The sequence below is a fragment of the Chironomus tepperi genome, unplaced genomic scaffold (assembly GCF_022539635.2).
Source record: "Chironomus tepperi strain 1889 unplaced genomic scaffold, CSIRO-AGI_Ctep_v1 contig_260, whole genome shotgun sequence".
Classification (NCBI taxonomy): Eukaryota; Metazoa; Arthropoda; class Insecta; order Diptera; family Chironomidae; genus Chironomus; species Chironomus tepperi.
The window spans coordinates 823,470-844,194 of NW_027226382.1; the positions used below are offsets into that span (position 1 = coordinate 823,470).

General features: G+C 31.3%; 2 protein-coding genes across 5 annotated transcripts in view; both read left to right on the plus strand.

The window, feature by feature from the left end:
• The window catches only part of SPR (Sex peptide receptor), a 52,668-nt gene extending 48,209 nt beyond the window's left edge, over positions 1–4,459 (plus strand). For all 4 annotated transcript variants that reach the window (XM_070641855.1, XM_070641857.1, XM_070641858.1 and 1 more), the window contains one exon: positions 1,401–4,459. In XM_070641855.1, the coding sequence (XP_070497956.1) occupies positions 1,401–2,061 (661 nt within the window). In that variant the 3' untranslated portion in view covers positions 2,062–4,459. The remainder of the gene's footprint in view (positions 1–1,400) is intronic.
• Positions 4,460–17,311: 12,852 nt separating this feature from the next.
• On the plus strand, positions 17,312–19,889 carry mrn (general transcription factor IIH subunit 4 marionette). The gene is made up of 5 exons (XM_070641853.1): positions 17,312–17,833; positions 17,892–18,023; positions 18,202–18,670; positions 19,081–19,440; positions 19,509–19,889. Exons 1-5 carry the CDS (start codon positions 17,589–17,591, stop codon positions 19,791–19,793), a joined length of 1,491 nt encoding a protein of 496 aa, XP_070497954.1. The 5' UTR covers positions 17,312–17,588; the 3' UTR covers positions 19,794–19,889.
• Positions 19,890–20,725: the final 836 nt, after the last annotated feature.

Below are 20,725 nucleotides of genomic sequence, written 5' to 3' on the forward strand. Positions count from 1 at the left end.
TTTCTCATTTTCAAAACTTTACGATGAAGTGATTATACTCTATGTTAATCACATAATGTGGCTTGATATGTTGGCATCCTTTTTTTTGCGAAATATTCATTCACAAACTAAGAGAGATTATCTACTTGGCAAGGGTCAGTGTAATAAAGTTTATCATAAAAATTTTAGAGACATCAGTTTCATCAGAAGAAGGATATACATATCACTATGTTATTATTTTTATTAGTTTTTTCATGCCATAAAATGTGAAAAATAAATGATAGAACAAGAACAGAGATATTCAGGATTTGAATTATACATAGTTTATCTTTAGATAAGGATTATACCCGATTATGAAAATAGTTTTAAAGGGTTGACTAAACATTATTATTGAGTCACTTACAAATGACTTCTAGCTTTTAAGAGAAGAAGTGTTTTATGGCACTTCATAGTAAAGTTTTGTGACAGATGTTCTGAAAACCCAGGGTCGCAAATATAAAAACGCTTCTGTTTAGAAATATGTGAAGATAAAGTGTATTTGACACATTTTAGCATAGCTGCGTGCATAGATGTACATTCCGCAAACTTGCTACAACTCCATAGCTATTCAGATCATATAGATCCTGAGCTGTGTTAGGGCGATTCTCGGCTGATATTGTGCGACCTCTGTATCAATAGTCCTACAGTTTAATGTGGGATGAGAACCACCAAAAAGGACAAGTATGTACCGAATTACGTACCGAAGTACCAAACAATTCCTTCACAATGCACTTTGATTCACTCTCATTTGTGATCCATCCCTTTAATATTCCAAGAATTTCAAATGTATAAAGAAGCTAATTAATAAGTAGTACAACATGAGAGTAACAGAATTAATTAGCACAGTTTCCCTTTCAACTAAACATCCGGCTATGTTCTTGTTATGTAACATGATGATATTTATGATACTTTGTATACTTAGCCGTAAATAGTTGTAACTAGACAGACACATAAATCATTTGCTTCTCGGATGAACAAAGGCATTTTTATAGAGAAAATGCTTTGTGAGGAGGAAATGTGCTTAAGACATTTGAATGTAAATTTTCACACGTAAATATAATATCAAACTAACAGACGCGTTTAATATAATCAAATATTTATACTGATTTAATAATAAGAAAAATAATAATAATGCATATTATTGAATATAAAATATCAAATAAAACAAGAAAATCATATTACTAATGGAATTCTTTTTTTCTTTTTCTTACTTTCTCACTCCTATTTATCCTCTATTAACCAATTCAATGTGTATCATCGACATCATCATCACATCCTCAATGAACGTGAATTCATGCCACAATGTTATGTAAACCAAAACCGACAAAAATGTGTTTCTGCTATCAACAATAATCAACATCAAAAAAATGTGCTTTATCCAGTGAATTTATATCGATAGAGATGGTGTGGCAAGGCGAGAAATTTTTAGTGTGTCATCAAACGCAAGCGGAGTGGGTAGGGAGTATATTTGGTGAAGATCTATATTACACAAGCTATTACATGTTTCGCGTAATATTTGTGCATTTGTTACCATGCATTTTATTAATTTTATTAAATATATTGCTCTTCCGTGCCATGCGCATGGCTCAGAAAAAGCGTCAAAAGTTATTTGATAAATGTTGTAAGAAATCGAAACGAGCAAATGATAAAAATTGTACGACATTTATGCTGATAATTGTTGTATCGGTTTTTCTTATCGTTGAAATCCCTTTGGCAATTATAACAGTACTACATATAATTAGTTCACTATTTATCAACTTTTTAGACTATCAAATAGCTAATTTATGTATATTGTTTGCCAATTTCTTCCTCATCCTATCATATCCTGTAAATTTTGGCCTATATTGTGGTATGAGTCGACAATTTCGTGAAACATTTAGAGAGATATTCTTCAAACGATCACTATCAGCCAATGGTAATAATGTAACCACAATAATGGGTGGGGTTGGTAGCAGCAAGAAACATCACGAGATGTCATCCCGCTATTCACTCGTGAACATTAATGGGCCACGCACAAATACAACGAATGAAACTGTTCTATAACTTTCCTTTCAGTTTTACATTATTATGTTTGCCATCACACCATTCACAATGCCACAAATGTTCCATATACGCGCTTCAATGCCATTGTCTTTAGTGTTTATGAAGTAAAAATTTACTTTTTTTGTATACAAATTTCAATTATTCTTCTTACATATATCATCGGATGCTGTTATTAAAACCATGTCTGTGAGTCTATGGAAGGATGGTATCCTATGAGTTTGTTTATATATTTTTTATGAATGTGAGTGAACAAAATTACCAATTCAAATATCGTATTTTCTCTTTATTTTGTATCATCTTGTGTCTACTGAATTGAAAACATAATGCCATATTGTAATACTTGAACGATTGGAACCTACATAATAATTTTAGTTTTTGCCGTGCTAAAGATTCTTAAATTCTTCCATTTTACCTTGAATTATTTATCAAAAGCTTCTTGTGTATGCAGCACAAAAAAGCTGTTTTTTGTTTTTGTGGAAATTTACAAATGATCTGATAACATGAAAGCTTTTAAGAACGCTTCATGCATGGGAAAAGATGAGAGACAGAAGAAGTAATTTTGCATTACCTAAAAGCTAGATTAACAAGTGTATTCGCGTCTGTACTAAAAATGAACATTTTGTGTCAATCTATATATTCTTATGAAGCTACAGATAGATAAGTATGAAAGCAGATTTTGTATGTTTCTCACTCCATTTATTTTTTATTCCTATGCTAGTTTGGTTTCCATAAAATGTCTATGAACCTAAAAAACATCATTATCATCATCGTCACTACACCAACACGTTGTGTTATAGTTCTGCAACAGTTCACATATTTCCAATTATTTTGGCTTTTTCATCACATTCGTAAACAAATAGAAAATTAATTAAGTCTTCGTTTTTGGAACTATTATAGAAAAGAGTAAGAGGAAAATCTGGCATTAGTTAGAAAAGCAAGTAATAAATTTTCTAGTCTATACATAGGAATTGGATTAAATATATGGCAAATACAAAGGAAATGTATACATTCGATATATTTAGCCAGTTGAAAAACATGATGATGTTAATAGAAAAATAGCAATTTGAGGTTAAACCTGATATTTAAAAGGAAATGATGAAATGTGGACTTTAGCTAAAGAGTTGGTATTATAAGGGTTAATGTCAATGAATGATATTCAGATGGATGAACATAAGAGGATTGGAAACTCAAGGTTGTGCTAGTATATCATTACTGACCTGTGTAGTTGTGCGAGGAAACAAAATGGTCAGTATACGGAAGTGATTAAGTTAATCTCTACAAGTTAAATTTTAGATTATTCTATAAACAGAATGTAATCTTTTATTTGAGGCATAGAAAAACTTTATCACGTGCTGGAAATTTCTTATCGTTAGAGACATTTCTAACAGCACGAAAAGTCAACCTTACCTTTATCTCCACCAGAATGTATTTAATAGGCTACTAAAATTTGTTCGTAAAATTCTCAGACTGTAATAGAAAAAGCACTTTAGCATCAAGAGATTTTGCTTCTTAAGCCTCACTAATTTTGATTTTATTCTGAATACAGAATATGGAACTAAATTTCTGATAACAAAATCCAATCTTAGTATTTCAATGAATAACTGTAATAAAACCTTATTTTGCGAGAAAAATAGATGAGCATAAGTATAATCATCTTTACTTCTATTCAGTGAATCATCAGTCAAAAGCACTTAAATACATGAATTTCCTTAATATTTCTAAATAGCTCATTAATTTTAAGCCATATGGAGTTAATAACTTAAGAGATTCTCACATGAATATTTAATCTTAACAAATCTTCAAATTGATCTATAATTAATTTGCTTCATCATCTTCATAACACGAAAACACCTGTATGATGAGTTAATGGTTGGTTAGAAATAATACTTAGTTGATGATTAAGCATGACTCTAATGGAAAACCTTTTAGATAATTTACAACAAAAATTCAATTTGAAATGTTAAAAATTTTCAAATTTTATTAATCCATCTGGAAAATTTAAAGTCCTTTGCTGGATAAACAATATAATAATTCTTTTATAGACTAGAAAATTTTAAGAAAATGTCATTATCCTTTGTTGAAGGATCAAAGAGATGCCTAAATTTTCCTATAGGATATTTAATATAAAACTGCTTAAAGGTTTTTGTTATCGTAATATATTCATGAAAAATTGATAGAATTTATGTTAAAGCTACTACAAACATTGTTAGTCGAGTAAATAGACATCATTAATTCAAATAAAATTCTTGGTAAATTTCCAATTCAAAAGAATCGAAGTTAGATGCCATATTGCTTGTTAATTTTCTCTTTGAGTAACCACAAAACGTGCTTTAAAAGCTATAAGATCCTTTAATAGGGCGGCCATCTGGTGTATTTTAGTTGGGACGCTGCTGTATTTTTCACTGCTGCTGCTGTGTTCCGACAAAGCCCTGAAATGCCTCGATTTTACAAGATATCAAAAAATCCGGTTCGAGATCCCAAAGGAACATCTACAGTGCCAAACTTAGAAACGTCCCAATTTCTTCCCAAAAGTCATCTAGTCACCCTATGCTTAAATAGTAATTTTCGAGCCTATAAACCAATATTTTTGGTCGAAATACAATCTACATCATATTGTTGATCAAATTGACTCTATTGTTATAAATGAAATTTCGTTACCCGACAATAAATCTTACTATATCATCACATCTTCATCTTTTTTTCATCTAAAAATAATATTTATCGATAAATGTAAGTCTCAAATATATGCTTGCTCGTTATTTGGGTGAGGAAATCGAAAGATATGGATCTAGTTTCAAGCTCAACATATTTCATGCCTAAATGTCAAAGAGAAACCTAAAATAATGTTGTGATAATCAAGACGATGACTGAATAGAAATCTTAAGACTCAAAAGGTATAAGAGGAAAAGGATTTTACACTACAAGAAATTTCCATATTCATATTGATATCCACTTGATTAGATTAGATGTATTTTAGATCATTATTGTACCTTTATCCATTTCATGCGTGTTCCCCCCTTTCAAGTAATGTTATCATCAAATTTTCTTCTTTGCATAAAGCCTCAAAATACTTACCACAAATTCACCTTTTTACATATTCTTCTACTTTATATTTTGTTCTTAAAGTACTTTCACACACTCGTGTTATGTCTCGAACGATAAATTTAATAGAAAAAAGGAGGAAGAAGAGAGAAATGAAATGAAAAAAAAGATACAGATAATAAGGTTCTTACTGAAAAGGCATACAAAACTTATAATTTTTTATGATTGTACGACCTTAAAAAAAAGTAAACTTCCTGGTCATTGGACCTTTTCTTTTCAATAGACTTCTTATTGCTTCTATATTATGCCAAAAAAAATTGTAAAGATAACAAAAATTGAAATGGATGTCATTTGTATTTATGTTTATATTATTCATACATTCGTCCTATAAACTAAGATAATATAGCAATATCTTTACATTATTACTATATATATTTTTTTTGTGTTGAGAACATCCTAAAGTTAACTGAGTTTCTGAGCTATAAATTCAAAAGTTTTTTTTTTTTTCGCACAACTTTTATCATCGTAACCACGTTTTCATGGTTTGTCGGATGTGACAAATAGTCACTGTCCTTTTTTTTTGTTAAAGCCATCGAATTGAGGATGAAAAAAGCTTAAGCATTAAAGTTCGACATTTGAAACACTCAAGTTTTTTTTATATCACTACAAAATGTTTATAAAAACTGGAATTGCTGTTCTTAAAGTTAGGTGATTAACGTTTTTGCTGATAGAATCATAACTAGATGAAATCAATAATGTACCCATTCAGAAACATTCAGAAATCATGAACTGTATATCCTATACACTCAACATTAAAAACATCAATCAATCAATTAACTAGCTAATTAAGTTAATGAGTGTAATAATTGACATGCAATAACAAAATGTCAGCGGTATTTCCTGGTATGTTTTTCAGAGCGTAATGTGAGGTCGTTCACCTATTACGTTCGCTTATTGGAAGCAATGAGGGGGAGGGGGAGGGTCAACTTCTTAAACTCAAAAGAATTGTTTTCTAGGATGGGAGGGGGTGGGGGTGTCTAAATATTAATTTTTCCCGTAACGTAATAAGTGTACGACCCATGTCCATGTCCATAACGACATATTAATTAGTGTTTAACAGTCTAGCACTTTACTTCCATTGATAATCAATTTAAGTAAAACAAACAGTAAACATAAACCTTTAATGTCCTTTTTCGTTATTTTGTCTTTATTTTCGAAGATAAAGAATTATAATGGATTACGAGAAGAAAGCTCATGCACGGTGGAAGTGATTTATATGTTCATGCCGCGTTACGATTATAGTACTCTTAGTAGGTTCCAAATTAAGTCACGCATTTCTTTGCTCTTTAATTCTTCTTATAAAATGAAATGTTTTATTGTAGCCAACAAAAGCCAGCACAACATTTCAAAAAGTCATCATGAAAATTCACAAATAGGCATCAGTAGGCATATAGTTTATGGACGAAAAAAGTGAGAAAGCATAATAGTAGGAAATGTACTGTGAAAATGTGTTGATGAAAAATACTTTAACAGCCTTTTTTTCATAGTCCATTTATTTATTTGGCGTTCCATTAATGACTTAATAATTAGTTACTCACCCATTGCTCCATTTATTTGTTGTATATTTAATTATTGAACCATATACAGGGGGACAATTTGTGATATGTCATATTGTAACTAATTGAAAATTTGTGTCAACAAAAGCACAGCAAATCAAATAAAAATTATAAATTGACGTAGACTGTTTAAAGACTAATAATTGTAATTTCTGACTAAATGTTTGCCCCCCTGTGTATATGTGTCACTTCCACAGCCTTTTACCCTTTGTGTGTTAATTGTGTCGCCGATTGCGATGGTAATTTTTTTGATAATGAAAATTTTCATAATTTTCTACGCCTTTTTTTTCATAAAATCTGACATTTTATGTGAGAAAATGGTTGACTGAGTGCGAACTTTTTCACGACTTTGTATCTTTTTTTGGTTTTCTTTTTCTAAATTACTTCCCACATCCTTTGGTATCGGAGAAATTATTAAAATGCAAATTGAGCCCCTGAGAGATTTTTTAAAATTTTTCCGATTCCATCAACAAAAAAATTGTATTGACTTTCATAGACGAGCAGACTGTCAATATGACTTTTATTGACTATCATATGGTATACAAAAATGCTGACAAAAATAAAAATTTTTGGAATAATTTTATGTGTGATTTTAGATAAGGAAAGGACGTGAATGGTGTTGCATAAATGGCGATAAATACTTTTGTATAATTTTTTTTATTGGAATACTTAATTGGCAGCCAAAAATTATGATGAAAATTTGAAAGCTTTTGTAAGGAGCGATATGCATGCTGAAGACACTCAATTATTATACTTTAAAATATAACTATAACACTGTCTGGAACATTCAGAAGGAAATTGGTTACATCTTTAGATTTCATACCAAATTCAGCTTATAAGGACAACGTTTATATTTTGAGACAACCTGTTATTTCAGATCCATATTTGCTTTGAGCGTTGTTATTCCATTAAAATAAATTGTAAACCCTTATTTTCTGTTGTCGAGCGGTTCCTTGCTCTTTGCATTTCTGATACTTTAAGTCTCTTAAAGTATTGAAGAAAACTTTTTTATTTCGCTGAAAGTGATCGAATTTCAAAAATAAACTCATAAAGATAAAAACAATTTTTAAGCCCGAGAGACTCGAGAGAAGAAGGTATCGCTATGAAGCCTTTATCCTTCAGCCACGGAGCTTTGAAAGCTTAAGCTCTTTCATTAACACCAAATGGAAGCTGAAATTGCTGCAGTACATCTACATGTGGTGAAGCCTTATGAGCTTTCTAATTAAGCCTTCTTCATTTGTGTTGCTCGGGAAATACAGTCTCAATATATGAAGAAATTACACATTTTCGAGAAATTTCTTCTTTTATAGGTACACAAAAAGAATGTATGCTGCTTTAAACCTTTTCAAAGGAAGTTTTGATGAAAATTTTGTGACATTTACTATAATTACATGGAAAAATTTGTATAAGCTCTTCTGGCTAGTTAGGATGTTTCTTTAGAACAGCCTGAGTATGTATCGAAAGTTCTCGTCAAACAAGGATTTTGACCTATTAACATCAATTCATCTGCTTCCTACATATGTGTACTAAATGTGCACATTTCTGCACAGTAAACATTCTCTCACAATAACTGAGTATCAAAGATTCTTTTTATGAAAACCTTCTTGGAAGAGAATGATTAAGTCATTCAAAGAATGCATATCTGTATAGATATTTTTAATCAAATATGTAGGTAAAAGTATACATATTTAAGGAAAAATATCTTTGCAAAGATATTTATGTATATCTTTTCCAATCCTCTTTTTTAAGAAGCTTGCTTTTAGTGCAAAATTCAAGGTTTTTAATGCCTTTTAATAGAAATATCTTCTACCTTAGTTTCTAGTTGAGAAATCTTCACAACAAGACTTTTAAGAAAATTATCATAATACTCAACATGCTTCTTATAGGATTTTCATCCTGTTCTGTGTGAAATAGCTCATTGAGATCTACAATCTCTTATAGTGGAAGAAATTATAGCTTATAATAAATTCCGAGCAAGTTTTCAGTGCTAAATTTAATTAAAATGTCACAACAATTTAACATTGATACAGAATTCACGAGGGGTAGTTTATAGCAGTTACGGAAAAAAATTTTAATCAAAATGTACAAGCAGTAGTAAATATCAAAGGTATATGGACACTGAGTGGGAAAGTTATTAATTAAAAAAATAATACACTGGGGTTGTCTCATATGTTATTCATAAGCACTTTCTAATACAGTTCGTCCTTGTGAAGTAAACAGCACATTATTTAAATTAGTTGCTGAAGGAAAACATTTTCACACGATAATTAACATTCATAATTTAATGAGTCTGTCGTCGTCATGTCTGTTATAGTATTTTAAAGTCTAATAAATGAGGTGTCATCACCTGTAGAAGATTTGCCTTTAATACTAAAATAAAAATTAGTAATTAGAATGATGCTAATGAATATTATTCACAATACACAGAAAAAATTATAAATTCAAAACTGATGTTGATAAAGTATGTGCTTAAATATTATTTGCTAAGGAAAAAGGCACATTAATATTTAGACACGTTTCGCTCGGTTTGTAGCACCGTCGTTTATCGTTTGTGAGATTATAGGAAAATTTAATTTACTTATTTAAATTTATGGAATGCTTACAGAGTTGCTTATTTTGGATTGTTTATTAATTTAGACAAGACAACGATATTCTGGTAACTTATACATTTCTTATTAAATTGCTTTTCATGTTAAATCCAATTCATACTGTTAAACAAGACACGTGCAAATGCTTCAGGATATTTTTCTGTTTTACTCGGGAGTAAAGTTGTTTATTTATTTATGTCGAGTCCTAAAGCAATTTTTAAATTAAATACAAGCATATTGCGTAGATCAGTTTACTAAAGGTAGATAAATAAAATAAAGCATCTTTTGTCGTCGAAAGAAGACACTGAGGTCTTTGATCTGATGTTCGATCCTCAAACTGCATGCAGTGTTAGCTAGGGGATCACTGTATTAAAGATATCCATCATAACTCAAACAGACAATGAGCATGTTCATGAGTATGCTGACAATATTGAGCATGCTCAATTGCATTGATTGAGTATACTCATTCGCACGTTCATTTAGATGAGTATGCTCAATGTCCGTTAGGGATGAGATGCCTTGATGGCGAATTTTGATCTAAAATATTTTTAAGGCGAAAAATGCAACTTGCTGCATTGTGCTACTTCCCTTAGAACCCCTAGTGTCATTTTAAGAAATTCATTATCATGTCCGTCTAGCATTGTCTTCTTATATTCTCAATCTTAACAGTATCCCCCTTGAGATGCTTCTTTCACACAATGACCGGAAGTCACACAGAATGTGTAGTTTAAAACAAAAATGGAGCTTAAGTTGCAACAAAAAGCTTTCCATTTGATTCTGTGGCTGGCTTTGTCAACTAATGTTGTTTGCTCAAATTATATGTCCACACATCAAGCTGACATTTTTTCATCATTGTCTTAAGTCAATTAGCTTCCTGCTTTCCTTGGAGATTCCAACTAAGGGCGATGTAAAAATATTATGTTTATGTCCCAGCAATGACATTTTCTTTGGCACTCTTCTTTCGAAGTGGATCCAGCCGTACTTTCTCATCTTTATCTCATTTCTTGTTATTGTTTGAGGTACAATCATCTGGATTCACAATTCATGACAGTTATTAACGCGACAAAGACTCATTTGTTATTCAGATGTCTTTTTGATGTCTTGTTGGCCTGCTTTCTTTAGAAGGATCTGATTTTATGGTCAGCAGTCTGGATTTTCATTCCAGAGCAGCTATTAAAGCGATTAAGACTCATTTGTTGATTAGAAAGATTCAAAATTTGAAAGAATAATCTTGAAAGAAGCAACTCTGATAGCAACAAAAAGGAAAAGTGTCAAAAGTTCTCTCCTTCATAAACAACAAATACCTAAAATAAAAGGAACAATTTTCGAAGAAAATTTATTATTTTTCTTAGTAAAAATTTTTATTAAAAGTTGAAGGAAGGGAGAAGATAACAAAAAAAGAATAAAAAGAATCATAAAACATTGTATACATGGTGGTGAAAAATTAATTAATTAAAATGATATTTTAATAGCTGGCAAATAAATTTAATATATACATACCCCTGTACTTATTATTATTCTCGTAGAGTATTTTATTGAATGTTTTTTTTTATGTTTTTCATGTGAAAATTCTTTTGTAAATAATATTCATTGTTATTTATCCATTAAAATAACAGGAAGCTAAAAAAACATGGTAACAATGAAGGATATAAAAAAAAATTGTAATAAATGGATTAATTTCATTACAGGATACATTTCCTGTGTTGAGATACTTTAATTACTTCTGTAATAGAATAACTTAAGAGCATTGTTTATAGCTGAAAAATGTAGAAAAAAAAATATATTTTTTCATACTTTTAATTCCTTGCGAAATTATACTGATGATGTGAGGATGTACATAAGAATGGAATACTTTACTAATTGTTAGGTAGGAAAAGAATTTATTTATTAAGAGAAAAATGTCGAGGTTATCTGAAAATAAATAAATATATCATGAAAGTTGATTGAAAATAAAAAAAATTGTAGAAAAAAAAGTCTTTTTTAAAAATTGAGAATTTTCTGCTGAAATTGAGTCTTGCTGTTAAGTTGGACGTGGTCAAGTTTCATCAGAAAAATTCTCAATGCTTTTAAAATTTAATAAAGTTATCAATAAAATGAGGTCAGTATCGAGAATTTTTTCACTGGACAAAAGAAATTCCTCCTCGTTTCGTTTTTATTGACTAATAATATGAGCTAATATGGCTTGAATTTACTACCGCGACGTGGATTTCACTTCATTATACCATGAACTTCTTTCATGTCGAAGCCACGTTCTCTATGCAGAGCAATGAATCGTGGACACGTCTAGTCAAGGAAATAAGTAAGTACACCATAAAGTAGAATTTATTCAGGTCTGCCATTTTTCTGGCTTCCATAAAACTGTTGGATAAAATGAAAAGCTATAGGCTACAGCTAAGAGCTCTTTAATTTACTGGAGCTTATTGAACTGATCGACTCATTGAGCTTTTGACTTCTTCAAAGAATGACAGCAAATTAACAACAAATGGAACCCGAAACTGTACTTCTTCATTTTTGTCACTCGGGCTATACTGGCTGTGCTTCAGGACGTCTTACACCAGTACTAGATTTGGAAGTTGAGGAACAATATATTGTATTGTGAGGATTCAAATGTTATGTACATTATAAAACTGTGTGCAATATCACACTGTGTAATACATCACTGTGTGATGTATAGGCGACATCTGTGAAATGTTGATGCACGTCCCTCTAAATAAATGAAATTTTTTATCTGTAATTTTTCAGACTATCGTACAGTTACAGTTCCTATAGAAAATTAATTTTGGACATAAATCTCCATTCAGAATATTCTACAGCAACATCCACATTGACTATCGTTGTCAAATTTACTGCTTTTATCAATTGCAAAATAATTTCTCTCAGTTATAATGTCTAGGTACTTATTGGAGAATTAAAATATAAACTTTATTCATCTGCTCTGCTACCTAGAATCACCAATGAGCAAATCGTTTTAAGGTCGATATAAAAATAAATAAAAAGACGATAAAATTGTGTGTGTTGGGATCTGTGATTGCGAAATGTAAAGAAGAAAATCGAAGGAACAAATTGTCAATGCCATTAAGAAGTACGAAACATTTTCAGGAAGCAAATCAGAGACGCAGAAATTTATGTTCCAAGCGAAATCATACTTACATACTTATTTCGCTCCCCGTGCAGATCATCTGTGATTCATTGCCTCTCTTAGTTGACATCTAAAACTGGCATCATCACTGGCTGCCCTTTGCCAATTACCAATACCAAATGCTTCACTGTCTCTATCAACAGCCTATCTCCAAGAGTTCTTTGGACGACCTCGTTCTCATTAGTCATCTACAAAATCAGACTTAAAGCCCTTATTGAAGGGAGCTTCACTAGTTCTCCCACAAACATGTCCTAACCATCGGAGCCAATTCTGCGTTGCTCCTACTTCAGAAAAAGCCTCCTTCCTCTACAACATCGGATACGCAATATTAACAATACAAAAGTCTTATAATCTATGATGGAAACTCCTACTGATGATGATTCTCAGATTTTCTTAGTAATTTCGAAGAATAAGTATCGAGATTTATTGGAAATCCTTCAACTAAGAAGAAATTGTTACAATAATACTATTGTAACTAAGTGACATCCTTTAATTGACATTATTCATGTTCATTTGACAATAATTATCCTAACTCAAAATGAAGACATCATGAACAAATGCTCATCAAAAATTGGTTCAAATGTGAATCGACCGAAAAAAAGAGAGAAAGTCGATAATAAGAAAAATCGTTCTTTGTAATAAAGGAAGCAGATACAAAATTGTCATTTCTTTTCAAATATTATTATGTTCAAACAAAATTTTGAATGAGGTGGAAGTAAGAAGAAGGAATAAAAATAATATTTGTATATCATCTGAATGGAAAATGAAGAAAAACTTTTTGAGAGTTGTTTTTTCCGCATTTCGGCTTTTCCTGCTTAAATGTCAAAATCACGTTTCTATCTCCTCCTCTCACAAGTTTTATCTTCCAGAGCTATGAATTCCATAATTTTCTGTGTCTTATCTTATCAATTTAATTTTACCAGGACTTATCTTAGATTTAATGAGCTTTCATTTTCAGCACGTCGCACTTTTTTTATCGTATCAATAGAAATCCATGCCATAAGTAAGTATGGAGATACCACAGACGTATTTTATGCTTTTTATCAATAATTCTAATTTAAGTTTTAGATGAACATATTGTGACATATTTGGTGTTTCTTGTGAAACTTTTCAGATGCTTAAACCGAATTAAACTTGTTTACAAAAACGCAAAAGGTATTATCCAAGGTATTATCTGTTCTGGTTCATTCAATAATCCTTCATCCTACAGTTGAAATGATAACATTTCAAAATATGAAGCTCTTGTATAAACATCGCAGTGTTTTTCCTAGATAATCATTTGAGTCTTAAGAATAATCATAGCGATAATATTATTTTAATTTTGCATTATCTACATAGGAATTAATAATCATCTCTAGTATGATTTAAGTTAATACGTCTGGAATTGAATTTATAATTGATTAAAAAATCATTAATCTTAACACTTGTAATCGAAAAGACTCCGTGGAAGTTCTTTTAAAAACCATAAATATGAGTCGAATGTCACCTTAACAACTCTGTGACGGAGCTTTAATCATTTGTGTCGCTCGGAAATTCAAAATGTCTTGCAATATTTAATCCAAATTTTTGTATGAGAATCTTAATTAGGTTTAAAATCAAACTCTCTTCGCTCATCCGCACCGTCAATTTTTGAGCAATAAATCATATTTTTTAATTTGAGGTTTTGGACCCGAGAATGATTCAAAGTTCAAAAATTAAATATCCACAAAAAATCACAATGCGTTGCGATACGATGGAAGGGATTTTATTTTAATTAAATTATTAACTCTTAGATAATTTGCAGGAAATTATAAAGCGGAACTGAATTCTTAATTCATTTTGTATCCGGTGGCTGGTTCGAGCGACACATATGAAGAAGGATCCGCCACGGAGTTTTAAAGGCTTCCGGACGGAGGCGTGGACAGATGCGAATTCCATTTGATTTATCGGTATTGACACTTAGCATGAAAGTTTGTCTTTGTATCGGATGAAATAATTTTGAGTATCAATGCTTTGTTTAAAACTCCTAGACGGATTGGTATTCATTTGTGCTGCTCGGGAGGAACGATCGAGTGTTGAGACTTTTGATTTTTGAAAGTTCTCACATATTATTCTATATGTGTCAAATTCCACATTTATGGAAGTATGAAAGTATGAAGTATGGAACAAATCTCTCTCTTCTCCGTCCAAACTATTTTCAGATCTAAAACATAGTTGAAGCCAATTTGTAATGCACTCCAGTTTCTCCATATTTACAATTTTAACCACAAAATTAATTGCAAATTTGTAAGTATACTCACTGCATGTCAGAGTATTATTTTTTTCCTTCGAAGTATCCATCCCACAGTGTATGAATATATGTTTTCCAACAAGACTACTTATGAATGGAGTTTGTTCAAATTGCATATTGCGGTTTTTATTCATTGACGCAGGAACACTTCAGCAGAAAAACAAATAAAGTTGAAAATTAAATTCCATCCACGTATTAAGCTTCGTAGGATATTTTTTATAACTTTTTAAAACCCACGATGAATTGAAATTGAGTGAAAAATTATTAGAAGTGCCTTTACTAATGAATGAATGAATATATAGGTAGAAGAAGCATAAAATTGAGCTCAATTTATCTTCTCTTTATTGATAAATTATGGACATGAATTAAAATTGATTTGAGGTCAGAAGCATTACATTTCAGTGATATTTGTCCCCCTGTATGTTTTACATCTTTTTAAATGTCAATGATGGATAAAATTACTTCTGAAATGTTGGACAGATGAGATTAAAATATTTCATTCTTCTTCCGTGCTGCTTGCGCTCTCACTTGTTTCTAAATGAATAAAACGAAAACAAAAGTTGAAAAGTTTGGACAGCAGTGAGCACAAAAGGAGGAAATAATTGAGAGAAAGTTTGTCTGTTTTGTTCAATAAGAAAAAGATTTTTTTTCGGTCAAAATATTCATCAAGATGTTAAGACTTGTCTAAAGTTTAGACAAAAACTTTTTAATGTTTTCTGATCTTTTCATTGTCTTCCCCGTGCTGAAATTAAAAATAAAAATTTGAAAAATGCCAAGAGATGGAGAAGTAGCACAAGAGCATCATCTAATATAATTAGAGGATATTTTGCCACTACATTTATCTCTCGAGGATATAACAAGAAGTTCATCATTGGCTGCAATTTGAGACGGATATTTGTTGGCAGAAAAGTTCTTTTCCTTTTAACTTTGTAAATTGGTTTCTCACTTCCAAGAGATTTAAGCTCTGTACACTCGTTCTTGTGGAGAGCTTTCAACATTAAAAACTTTTATAAGTTTTGCTTTTTAAAGTATCACGATAAAGTGGATTATCGCATTTTCTTTTATAATAGTGAGAATTTCAGTTTTATAACAAAACCAAAGGATACAATTACTGGAGTTCTGATGTGATTATGAAACACAAACACAGCCACGTGGCTGACATTTAAGTTTTTTTACTTTAGGGCTTTTCATTTATTAATTTCATCCAACATTAAGTTATGTAGATTAGTATATAAGAAAGTTAAGTTGGGGAGAAGCCAGCGTTTAGATGACCTTGATAATCTACACAAAAATCGAAAACCATAACGTCACTGCTTTCCCGAAGAGCACAGCATCGGTACGACCGACCGTTATATTCACCGTGAATGAGTTATTACGGTCCGTTAACGTGTGTTAATATCAGTCACCTTTAAGTCGACGAAAATTCAGGCTTGGTCACTATCAAGGCAAATAAATTTTTCCATCACGGTTCCATGACGGTCCCTAATATCAAACTGATTTTGATGTTTAGTGCCATTTTTCCGTCGCTAGTCACAGGTCCTCAATTTCACCATGTGCTGTTCGGGCTTGTTCTAAATAAATTCCAAAATCATGCCGATGGTCTTAAAATAACACTTCATGTCGAACGCCTCGTTTGGGATTTAAGCAACTTAACCAAAACAACATGATATTCAATTTCCGTTGTTTTCCTAACATCAATAAATTCTAATGCAACTTACCAGCCAGGCATGTCTTCTTCATTCTAACTTACATAAAAAAACACTCTGATTGAAAATGTGGGCAGGAAAAGGAAGCTTTAAATTCCAAGAAAGCATGTTCACTTATTTAGTATCGAAACGTCCTATCAGCAGTTCCAACAAGGTATCAAAAGAAATGGTCTACATTTTAATGTCAACATCGCTGAAAGCAAATGTTTGTAGATAGATAAATGCCCTCGGAATTGATTTTATCTATGTTATTTGTCACTGTTTGACGCGTTCCATGACGAATTGAAAAATGTGATCCTTAATCTTCATTTTCTTCACATCCACGTGTCAAGAATTTCGTTCACGATTTAACATGATGTTCTCATCTCAATTTCTTTTTATGCTGATCTCGTAGCATATCTGCAGATATTTTATAAATATGTGGTTCAAATTGATACAATGCGGGGATTTATTAAGAAGAACAAAAATGATTGGTATGTAATTTTGAGACCAAAAATTGAGGCATGTATTTTTTGTGGGTAAGGTGGATTATTCAATAGGAAATTTATGGCTTACGAAAGGAAGAAAACTCATAAATTGCTGGGCTAATAGTGGTCATTTATTAGGTACGGTTAGTCTATAAATATAGTCAATAAAGGCAAGAAATATCAAACTGAAAATAAAACTGATTTATTTTTCTGAACACATTCCTAACGGTTTTTTCAAATTTTGAAGTTGTGACTGTTCAGAAACTCATTGTAAATAATAATTTCAGTTCATATCCAGTTCAGCCGGCAAAATTAATATAATGCACTATAATTAAGTTTTCTAGTGGTTTGAATAATTGTTAAGTGATGTTAGTAATGAAATAAATCCTTAAATGTCAATAAACACATGGAATGTGCTAAGAACAGCTGATAAAATAATTCCGAACCATATTACAAAAACAACAACTGTAAACAAAACACATTTTTCCTTAAAATACAGAATTTTTAAGTTTTTAGTGGTTTCCTCTAAGTTGAAGCTTGATTAAACAAAATATTCGTGTGGCTAACAAAGTGATACAGTGTTGCATATTAAAGATCAAAGGAATAAATTATTTAAATTCGAGAAATTTGAAATTTTTGCTAATTTCTACAAAATTTTAAATAAAATTAAAATAAATATCCAATAGAAGTGATAAAAGTAATGTCAAGCAAGAAAACTACAGCAGCTAGTAATGTTGTACAATTAGAATGTAAAAATTTACACGAATACCTTAAATCTCAGACACAAATAATATCGAAATTATACGACTATCCAGCAATATGTTTGGCCGTATTTCGAGACTGTATTCCAGCAATAGCAAAACAATTTGTCATGCGAATGTTATGCGTTGAGCAACCAGTACCTCAAGCTGTCGTTCAGTCATGGGGATCTCAAGTTTTTGCAAAGTATGTCCTTTTTTCGTCAATGAATTGAAGAAAATTATCAAAATTATGTTTCCAACAGAGAAAATTCTGCAGCATGTCAAGCACTGACTGAATTGAAGATATGGTCTGAAGCATCTATAAGCGGAGGATTAACAGCGTGGGATTTGAATCCTTCTTTTAAGCGAAACCTTAAAATAGCATGGTTGGGAGGGTAAGTTTTCAATGCCTTAATATTAAAGACATGTCCAGAATTGAAGGATAATTGCTTTTGTCAATGACTAGCTCTTACCTACAAGTTCATAAGAAAAATGATGCTCTAGTAATCAATATCGATAACAGATTTATTAATAAACATTGCGATTTATGTACAAATTCCCATCTTCATTTAGAGGACGCTCATGGTCGATGTTCAATTCAGTAGAACAATCAGATGCTAAAAGTCGAGATATCAGTTTTCTCGATACGTATGCCATGTCTCGATGGAATTGTCTCCTTCATTATATGGTCGATTCAAATGCATCGAAAGGTTCTGAAATGGAAGGAATTTCGGTTGATGCTGTACGAATAATTTTGCATGCAAATTTGATGGTACGAAATGAACAAGATGGATCGTACATGTTAACAAGTCAAGGATTTCAATTTCTATTGATGGATACCCAATCACAAGTCTGGCATTTTATGCTGCAATACTTAAACACATGTGAACAAAGAGGATTATCGCTAGTTGAATGCCTTTCCATGCTTTTCGAGTTAAGCTTTTCGACGCTGGGACGTGATTACAGCTCGGAGGGATTGAGTGAAAATATGTTAACCTTTATGCAACATCTGCGTGAATTTGGATTAGTCTATCAGCGCACTGTAAGTATTAAATTGTTCTGCGTTCAGTCATTTGAAATTTATCGAGTAGAAATATTGAAAGCTATTTCCTCAGCAGTTTTCTCGTTCTTCTTTTTCTTTGTTACATCTTGTCAAGCGAAATTGTCCTTTTTAACTGCTATGTCGTCTGTTTAGCGGTTATTCGACATTTGAATTTTTCCCGGGAATTTTTTAGAGAAAATTAGTACAAAATTTCAAATGTTCAATTGACCGTTAAATTTAGAACATCTTTTAAATTTCATAAAACCGATAAGTTTTGAATTTGAAAAAACCGTTAATTTTAGTACAAATATTTTATAGCTAGACAATTTTGTTTTGGAAAAGAATTTAATTGAGCGTTGAGACATTTTCTAACTCATTTCTTGTCTTGTCTCGTTTTTCCATGACATCAGAGAAAGGAGAAGAGATTTTTTCCGACTCGTTTAGCACTAAATTTCACAACTAAAAATGCCATTGCACCGGAGAATGTCATTGAGAATAATAATGGCAATAGCACAAATAATAGTAAATTGCAGTTAAATGATGACAATAATTATGAGGGTTACATTATTGTCGAAACAAATTACCGTATATATGCTTATACCGATTCAAAATTACAAATATCGTTGCTCGCACTCTTTACGGAGCTTTTATATCGATTTCCGAATGTGACAGTTGGCGTAATTACTCGTGACTCTATACGACAAGCCCTCCGAGGTGGAATAACAGCACGACAGATTATTAGCTATCTAGAACAACATGCACATCAAAAAGTGAGTATGAATATTTAAACCGATATAATTAAGTGTTTTAGACATATTGTAAAACTGTGTTTTAACAGATGATATCGAATGCCGCTGCATCAGCATTTAAAACAACATCCGTGCTACCGCCAACGGTTATTGACCAGATAAAGTTATGGGAAAATGAACGAAATCGTTTCACATTTACTGACGGTGTTGTTTACAATCAATTTCTATCTGAAGCAGATTATTTGACCTTACGAGACTATGCGCAATCAATTGATGTACTTTTATGGCAAAGTGAACGGTCGAGAACAATGGTTGTTAAAAAGTCGGGACATGAGGACGTCAAAAAGTTTTGGAAACGATATTCAAAAGGATAAAAAAAAAAATAAGTTTACATTTTAATGTTTTGTGAATGAATGTTTGTGATTACTGTGAATAAACAAACTGTTGGACGTCTGAATTATGCTGTTAAATTCTTTTATCCATTTTATCTGCCTTTATTCAGATACAGACAATATAAATATTGAAATAATCAAATGCAGCCATTATCAATTTACAGTGGAGATTGTTTAATGTTGAAGCATGATGAGTCATTACAATGGATATGCTGGTGGTTTCCGAGGAATGTCGTGCTGTGGAATGTATATGAATATCCATCCTCATGTCCTTATTAAACTTTTAACTGACCCAGGGGTGAGGTAACTGTACAAATTTCTATTAATAATTAAGATATCAGTCTCACTTAGCTAATCACTTCCAAAGGTATTCAAGCATTATATGCAAAACCTAATCAGAACTGCCAAAGAAACTTTCTACATTTGATAAAACTTTTTATTTTTTGTCAACAGAACCAAAAATTCATTTGGTAATAAAAGTAACAGAAAAGGATGTGTTTAACAAGCAACACAATTTGTTTTCTATATACATGAATAGAACATCAGCAAACGAGAGAATCAACAGGTGGTGAAATGGTCATAGAAAAAAACTTTTTCATTTTCTACATTCCTTTTCCATTTCAAATCCCATTTGGCATGTTATGATAGGATTCAATTTTCCTTATTTTTGAAGGTATCTTTATGAAAAACTTGTGTACTCGTGTTTTGATTCAATTTATTATAATAGCTTGACATCCTACATATAAATATTTCTTTACCTACATTTATTTATTATTAAATCAAAATCAAATCAATTGGATCGAATTCAAGGACGATAAAATGAATTTTATTTATGGAATCAAAATTGTTTCCATAGATTGCGGTAAATCAGACGATTTAAATAAAATTGGACTGAAACCCGAGCAGCACAATTT